General features: G+C 43.4%; 1 protein-coding gene and 1 pseudogene across 4 annotated transcripts in view; both read right to left on the reverse strand.

Annotated features, from left to right (window-relative positions):
* Positions 1-4,926, reverse strand: part of Mtr (5-methyltetrahydrofolate-homocysteine methyltransferase) — a 77,158-nt gene extending 72,232 nt beyond the window's left edge. For 2 of the 4 annotated variants that reach the window (XM_029468372.1, XM_021180294.2), the window contains exons 1-2: positions 4,639-4,926; positions 357-571 (exon numbers count right to left, since the gene is read on the reverse strand). Coding sequence is in view for 3 of the 4 variants with exons in the window: in XM_021180294.2 (XP_021035953.1) it covers positions 357-566 (210 nt within the window). In the remaining variant the exon portion in view is untranslated. The other 2 variants (XM_021180295.2, XM_029468371.1) reach the window with 2 other exon arrangements.
* A 1,078-nt stretch (positions 4,927-6,004) lies between these two features.
* Positions 6,005-7,219, reverse strand: LOC110308546 (annotated as a pseudogene).
* Between the last annotated feature and the right edge of the window lie 1,760 nt (positions 7,220-8,979).

Below are 8,979 nucleotides of genomic sequence, written 5' to 3' on the forward strand. Positions count from 1 at the left end.
AAAAAAAAAAAAAAAAAAAAAAAAAAAAAAGACCCATTCAGCATTTCTTTACAAGATATTAATAGGCAAACATGGAACTTCTAATTTGTTCCACAATTTATGGTTTTCCAACAGAAGTTTAAATGGTAAAACACCAAAAAACAAACAAACAATAAACAAAGCACCCTGTGTTTACCATCTGCTTATCCCAAGTGTCCAACACAGTGTGGAACTTTTACTTGGTTTTTAAATAAATCACCAGCTTTTCAAATAGATCACGTCCTCTTCCCATATTTTCTAGAGCAAAGGCCACTACAGTCTGAGACTGATACATGAAATAACTTGAACAAATGTTTAGGAGCCTGGAAATAACTCACCTTATGAATCTGGTAAATAACATCAGGCTGAGTTATACTTAAGATGTCATTGTTGCCTTTCAGTGGCTTGGTGTGATCTTTAAACTCTTGACCTTGGAAATGTTCTTCACTTAATTTGTACCGCTGGATCATGGTCCCCATCCCACCATCTAGCACCATGATCCTCTTCCGGAGAATGGCTTCAATCTCATCCTGCAGGGTTTTCTTCATCTTTCCTTTAAAGAAAGTAAAAACTGACTTCAGAGAACGAAAGGAGATATGTGGGGGATGTAGGTAAGGGGTAGACAGTGCATAGTGTATAAGACCCCTGAGTCTGATCTCCAGCAGCAGAAGAGGAAAAAAGAAAGAGGTGGAACCCCTAACTCTCAACATGGAGTAAGGAGAGCTCATAAAAGATGCAACTACAGCACTAGAAAACTGCTGTCAAAAATGCTGACATTTCTATACAATACAATGATTTACATATTACAAAGCACAGATGAATCCAAAAACAATGGTGAAGCAGGCTTAGCTACTTCTGTTTCAGAGTTCAGAAAAAAAGTCAATGACTGTTTAAGGAGCATAAGCCTAGGCCAGGCTGCAGAACTCTTCAGGACTTTGTTAATTCTATAAAGCTATTACAGTTGAACACTGGTAATTCCAACCTGACCTTCAAAATACAGCTGGTTCTTAATGGGTTAGTACATGAACATAAAAGATAGAAACAATTAACTAGCATACTTATGTAAATTTTCATCTTTGCAACAGTCCACTATATACCATAAACAACCTAACCCCACACACAAATTCTGAAATCTAGAAAGAAGTACATAAATATATGAGTATATATGAAAGAGTCTACAGAAACAAGAGAATTGTGAGTAGCAAACACAAATAGATTAAAAGAGTACACATCATAAATGAGTGGGAGTTGAAGACAGAACTCTACAACAGGTCCTTGAAAATCTACTGCTAGCCAGGCATGGTGGTACATTCCAGTAATCCCAACACTGTCAGAAGCAGGAGATCAGGACTTCAAGGCTATTCTTTTTTTTTGTTTGTTTTTTGTTTTTTGTTTTTTTTTTTTTTTTTTTCGAGACAGGGTTTCTCTGTGTAGCCCTGGCTGTCCTGGCACTCACTTTGTAGACCAGGCTGGCCTCGAACTCAGAAATCCGCCTGCCTCTGCCTCCCGAGTGCTGGGATTAAAGGCGTGCGCCACGACGCCCGGCTTGCTATTCTTGTCTATACAGTGAGTTCAGAGGCCAGCCTTGGCTACATGAGACCCTTCCTCAAAACAATAAAATACAATTCTTCATCATCCATATGCTTATTATCCTTAAAAAGTAATGTGCAATTTATCTTAAGAGGCCACTGACTCTTCTAGTAGGAGTTTATCTTTTATTAGGTCTAATTATCATTAAAGACCAGCATTCCTAATTACCATCAGAACCTTCTCTTAAATGTAAATCCCCTTGGACCAAAGAGAAGGCTCAGTAGGAAAAAGTACTTACTATGTAAACCTGAGAGCCTGAGTCACCACATCCCCATGGTAGGAGGAAAGAACAGGTCTCCTGAGACTTTAGCCAACAGGTGCAAGCCAACATACCAGAGCCACCCCTCCAACAGTAAGGAAAATTTAAACCCAAATCCTCCCAGTGATTGCTTTCCCTTAGCATAGGTGGGCATTCACTGAAACTTTATTCTTCTGTAAAGAATGTGCCCCACCTCAAAGCTTCTGTGTTCAGTTCATTAGGTCTAGAATATTCCGTGTGTTTTACAGCTTAATAGAGCAGATTCTATGTCTGCTCTTAGCAGAAAAGTAAATGTAGCATGGATTCTCTGACACATCTTTTAGGGTGGATAAAAGGCGGCATGGTTTCACAGTAGCTCCCAGCAGATGCTCAGAAATAGCTTTCTGTTTAATGTCTGTGTGCAGGTAAGTAAGTGCTATAGAGAAGAGTTCTGAGAGCCGTCCTGGTGAACAAGCCCAAGAAGCAACTTCACATTCTATCTTCCCCAATTTGAGTAGATCCTACAGCTTTGTAGGATCGGGTGTTTCGTTGTCTTAGGTTTTGTTTTTCCTTCTTCTTCTTTTCTTCCTTTTCTTGACTTGGTACCGTTTGTCTTCACAGCAAATATTCCAAAGGATAAATAGATGTAGAACTGGTGGCAGCACCCATCAGATACTGAAAGGAACATAAAGTCAGGTAGTAGCCGAGAACTACCTAAGACTGGGCTACAGCTCGGGGTAAACCACTTGCCTAGCATGTACGAAGGCTTACGGCAGATTCCCTAGCAAACAAACAAGTGAAAACCAAGCAACTCAAAGAATAAGAAGTTATAGGACAATTAGTTCCTAATGAGGGCCTGTAAGTAACATGCTACAGTCAGGAACACAGCTCCTCTGGAGAGAATGGCCTTAACAGGGGTCACCAAAGGACTTCCCTTTCACAGGACAAAATGGTGTACAATAAAAAATACTTCTCTTTTCTGCACTATAAGCAAACTCCCTCAATGCTTTCTCAGCAGTTTCCCGCTTTGGCTACTTTACAACCTGCCCCACACGCTCCCTGAGGACACGTCTTCCATCTGGGGCCTCCAATCTCTAGACTGAACTGATTTGCTAGATTTTATAGGCATCTATCTGTTCACATATTATCTCATTTTTTAAATATATTTTTTTCTCCCACTGATTTTTAAAGGCCAGAAGAGATCTGAGCTACTACCAATTCACTGGCTCCTTTTATTCATTCTTCCATTAGTCATTCTTAGCTAAGTTCATAAAAGCATGCAAGGGAGAAACGAGAGATCTCTAGAAGCTGCAGTACAAACTTTCTCACACACAGGGTCTGAGGTTATACCCTCTCCCTGACCATCTGCTGGAGGGATTTACTCTTGGACTTGATACTTGCTAGGCAAGCATTCCACCACTGAACCATATCCACAGCCTGGGACACATCCAGCTTTCAGTTCAACCTTGAAGTTCAGTAATCTTAGTTCTTCCTTGAGACTTGACAGTAGGACAGTAAATAACACAGAAAGAAACAAAAAACAAAAGCCGGACACCAGTGGCTAAGGGTTTTTTAGGATGTTAAAGCAACGTGGTTGTAATGCCAACACATATGTGAGAGAGGCAGAACTATTTCTAAGCTACAGGTAAGGAGCCTAGAACTTGATGTTCACCCATGGAGGAAAGTGGAGAAGAATGCAAATAGCCAACCATTTTCTCTCATTTTCTGCAAAGGATCACTATTCAGTCTATCCTGAATTTTCAGAGGCTTTCTGCTGACAGCAATAACTATATTCAAAAGAAGAAATTACTCTTCTTTTTCTAAAAAGAAAGGAAGAAGCCTGAAAGGCCCTAAAAGACTAAATAACCATGCCATAACTCTATGATAAAGAGCGATCTTATTTTATAGCAACAGCAATGTGCTGTCGGGCAATGTCCCACTGGTTTCAAGAACAGTTCTACCAGCCCTATTTGTCAGATATCCACCCTCCTCCTAGGGCTACACACTATGCCACACCATACTCACTGTTCTGTCTTAAAAAGAAACAGGGTCTCATGTTACCCAGGCTGGTCCTGAACTCATTGTGTTTCAGAGAATAGCCTTAGACGTAAACCCCTTCGAGTCTAGTTTTATGCAGAGCTAAGGATTAACCAAACCAGAGCTTCCTGTCCCCTGGGCAAGCACAACCTGATGTCCTTATTACTAATTCTCTCGACTCTACCGTCTTAACTCACTCACACGTCTTATAGGAATCTCTCTCCAAATTTTTAAGACACTACTCAAAACTGAAATTATACTCCCTTTGTGTCTTTTCTCATTGTGGAGGCCAGAGCCACCAATATCCGAGTCATTTGCGATTACTATTCCGCCTTCCATCCCCACCCCTGGGTACTGAGAGTCCGGTCAGGCAACCGTGAAGCTAAAGCCAGAGTTTCCAAAAGTAAAGAGTAGAAAAGGAAACTAAAACCCCACGTGGTTCAACTGTCTAGGCTGCCTTACCGGCCTCCCAGCATCTGAACTCGTCTCGGGCAGACAGTTTTCCGTAAATATTTACTGAATACAGTTATATCATGAAGAACTTCCCAGGAGCCCCGCGGGAAGTTGTTGCTAGAAGTTGCAGCGCTAAAGGCATCGCTCGTCGCTCCGCCCCCGGACCGAGCGTGTGCCGGTGAGTGAAGAAAGAGACCCAGCCAGGACCGCGTCCCCCCGAACTCCAGGCTGGGTCTCCGAAGGAGAAACTCCTGGAGAGCCGAGGCACCCACGGAACCGCTAGACCTGGATGGAGGAGTTACCGAGTGACAGCAGCGCAGGCGACGCGCCGCCAAGAGTCCTCCTCAAGCAGGGAAGGCTTGATCTCCAAAGAATTCCACCGCGGGCGGCTCCAGCCAGCGTTTTCTGGCCTGACGACCTGACAAGATCCCTGAAGCTCCAGAGCCGACGCACCGGGCCTCCGGGTACGGCGCCTCGGCACGCGCTTCTTACGGAACTCCCAAGCGCAGAGCTCCCCGCTACAGCGCAAGGCCGCAGCGACACACGAAAGGAATAGGCGACGTAGAGACGGCCACGGCCGCCACTGCGCCGTTAGCTCTCCGCTCAATCTAGCCTCCAGCAGCAGGGCCCGCCCCCTCCCCGGCATGTGATTGGTCCTCAACAGCTCCTCGCCGCCGTGTATATGGTCGTAACCCAATCGCCAGAGGCTTTGCTCCGTGGCCCTATGGGAGATGTAGTCCTGAGTACTGGGTCCCTATGGAGACCAGAGCGTCTCTTCCCTGAGTTCTGGAAATGGCTCCCAAAGACCTCTCCAAGTTCTAGTCGAAAAATCCATACTATAGTATTGGCTCGCATCAGTGGTGGAGTATCAAGGGCCAGAAATCTGAAGTCAGAAAATTAATTATAGCTTAGTTTTGCGGACACTAAATATCTTGTCTCCCATCCACAAAAAAGAAAGACTAGAATGAAAGTGACTATTAATTTATAGGCTTGCAACAGGGGTTAAAATAAGAACCCGTGAGTACACTATGGAAATTATGAGGTACTATAGATGCTAATGGCCACACTGATAGTAAACATTTATTGAGTAAAACGTTGAGATACACGCTTGGATAGCACACGTGGGCCAGTAAGAACTTGCACAAATAATTAAACATGGAAAAAAGAAAGTAGGAAACGTCCCAAAGGGCTTATGGTATTCTAAGGCAAATAGTATCTGGGGCAGGGACGGGAAGATTCCTGGGTTTTGCTAGCTGCCAGTCTGAATGAAAAGCCGGTGAGCTACAGGTTCAGAAAACAATCCTGGCTTAAGAAATAAGGTGGATAGTGAGAAAGGAGAATACAGATGGTCTCCTTTGGGCTCTGCAATACAGGGGCTCATTTATCTTAGCACACAGACATGCATACAATGCACGCACGCACGCACATACACACACACACACATACACAAAGTAGCTGGGTCTTAAAGGAAGGGTATATTCCTTTTAGTCAGAGGAAATACACTTAAATAAAACATAACACTTTTTTTTCCTTAGGAAGATCAAAGTTCCCTCCAAACCTAATTTGATGTTTTATTACTAGAAGCAAAGACCAGCATGACACAGCATCACTCCAGAGGAATTAAGGAAGAGCCTTGGGCTACCTCAGAATGCTTTAGGGAGGGGCTGCTACCCTTACATGGTTCCATATTAAATTTGAAAAGTGCCTCAAAAGTTTGGACACCAGAAAGACAGCCCAAAAACATGTGTCTAAACTGCAACTTCAGGTGAATATGACTAAAGCAGTTACATTGTGAGAAGTGCTGAAGGTATGTAATGTCTTCCCCGGCACAGGAGTGGCCATGGCTCCTCACCAAATGGTGTAGCCACCATCTGAGCCACCCATGAAGAAGTTTCCCTTGTGCTGAGTTACAAGGACATTGGCTCCCTGCATGACTGTGAGCTGAGCAGTGTTGGAAGGGCATCCAGGAGGTGGAGGAGGAATGTGCCAGCGGTGGCACCAGCTCCAAATCTGGCACCTGCATCATACCCTCCTTCCACCAACACTGCTGAGCCAGGTGGATAGATGGGACCAACTGGATAATAAGCCATGGGTATTGTGGAGCCTAGAGGCCCAACAGCCACAGACTGGGCCATAGGCAGATACAATGGGCTCCAGGAAATGCAGCTGACATGGTGGGGACTGTGGCAGTCCCTGGATGAACAAAGCTTGGACAATAGAGCTCTGAATATGCAGGTGGAGCATCAGTATAGGGTGGAGCCTGAGGAAGATGTAAGGTCTGAGGATATGCTGGATTCCCAGGAGGTTGCACAGGGTAGGTAGGCTGTGTTGGATTGAAAGAAAAATAAAACTTGAGACCTGTGATTCATGTAATTTATGTCAAATAGCCCAAAGAGTTGTTTGTGAGCTTTGAAGCCTGGGACTGAGAATATAGCAGAACAGGCCAGGACATGCCCGGGCAGGCCCGTCATTAAGACATTCCTGAGGCTGCTTGGCCATAAAGGTAAAGAGAATGCAAAGACATGTCCAGACTGGCCCAGCGACTCCCTATCTCCCGCTATCTCCCACCCTTCTGACATGGGTTAAATGTTAACCAGATGCTCTGCTGTTACCTCAATCTGCATGTACATATTGCTGATGTTTAAATGAACCAAATCGTGTGAAACCGCACCAATTCCGCCCCCAGACCCAGACCCTTTTCTATTAAAACCCCTAGCTTTCAAGCCTCATGGCCAACAACCGTTGTCTCCTGTGTGTCATTAAACTACCTCGTGTGTTTGCATCAAGACGTTCTCTCGTGATTCTTTGGGTGCACGCTGACTTGGGATACGAGTTGGGGTTTCCCCACTCGGTTCTTTCAGGATATTGACCTTTGCTGTTCATGGTGGCTCCAACATAACACTTTTTAATATAGAATTTTAGTATATAGTACAGTTTGGCTTTGAATTAGCCTCCTGTGTCTCACCAAGACCTACAAAGCACAGCTTTTCTTTTTTCAGATTTTAAAAACAAAGGGTAGTTCAGTAAGGTCAGTGATAGTTAAAGAGATTAAAAGCAGATGTATCTAGAAAAATAAAAAGATACATAGAGCCAGGAGTATAGGGGTAGTGGTACGGGCTCATAATCCCAGCATTTAAGAGAATGAGGCAGTAGGCTTATGAGTTCCAACCTAGCCTGGGCTACATCGCAAGACTGTGTTCATAGGAAGAAAATAAGCACAACATTCCCATGTTACTGTAAATAACTACACCAGAGTTTTTATGTATTTTATTGATTTTTTCTATGTGTTTCTCAAGAGGAGGGCTCACATTGTAATCTAAACTATTCTAAACCTGTTTCCTAGCCCAGGCTAACATCAAACAGGCAATCTTCCTGCTCAGCCTACTAAGTGCTGGCATAGGTATAGGCCACCTACACCTGACTCAGTTAGTAAACTTTAAAATTATGGTATAGGTTGAAGAGGTAGCTCATCCATTAAAAGCATTTGCTGCTCTGGCAGAGGATCAGATATGGTTCCCATTACCCACATGATGGCTCACAAGCCGCTGTAACTCAGATTCCAAGGGATATAGTGCCATCTGCTGGTCGCCTTAGGTACCTGCATGATGTACATACATGCATTTAGGCACATACTCATACACATAAAATAAAAATGCATCTTTAAAACATATAAGAATATATGTAGCACCCTTGTGTAGGAGATATAAACAAAATGTATTGTCTTTTCTCTTTTTTGTTTATTTCACTGGAGGCCAAAGAAGGGAGTTAGGCCTGCTGGAGCTGGTGCTCCTGAGCTGCCAGAAGTTCGTGGTGGAACCAAATCAAATCAGCAAGTTTTCTTAACCACTGAGCCATCATTCTAGCCCCACACCATCTTTTCTATCAAAGGGGGTTAAGTAAGACAAACTCCATTTTTTTTATTTGTTTATTTGTTTGTTTGTTGAGATAGTCTCATTATATGACCCTGCCTGGCATGGAACTTGCTATCTAGCCTGACACCCAGCCCACAGAGATCCACCCACCTCTGTCTCCTGAGCACTAGAATCGAAAGCATGTGCCACCACACCCAGCTGACAAACTCTATTTTTAAAAATTACACATAAGCTATTTGAAAAAAAAAGTCAGATTTTTCTAGGGTCTGAGTCTTGAAATCAAATTGAGTGCTCAAAGTTACACTCTGTGCTCAAATTTGCATTCTTCTTCCTAGCTGAGTATCTTTAAATTAACCAGGCCCATAAGAGTGCAAAGCCACCTTGTGGTAGGAATAAAAGCCCAGTGAGACACCCACTCACGGGGTGTGCTTGCTTGCTGAAGTGCGACTACACACACTTCTACAGAAATAAAGCTTTTGCTTTGCTGGAATACTTTGGATTGTGAGGTAATTTTCTTGAGAACCCAAGCTTTTTTTGATACACCTTACCAAAGATAGGTATATGTGGAAGGGAAGATATGAAATAGGTAGGAAAGAATAGGAGGGGAGGGAGGGAGGGAGGGAGGGGGAATGAGAGCGAGAGAGAGCAAGAAGCCGAGATAACAGATTTTGCAAAGTGTATAATAACTACTTTTCCAATTATCACCTATCATTCAAAGTTTTTGATATATGTATAGCTAGTTAATAAAGCAAAGAAAATTGATAAATTAAG

Source organism: Mus caroli, chromosome 13 (assembly GCF_900094665.2).
Source record: "Mus caroli chromosome 13, CAROLI_EIJ_v1.1, whole genome shotgun sequence".
Lineage (NCBI taxonomy): Eukaryota > Metazoa > Chordata > Mammalia > Rodentia > Muridae > Mus > Mus caroli.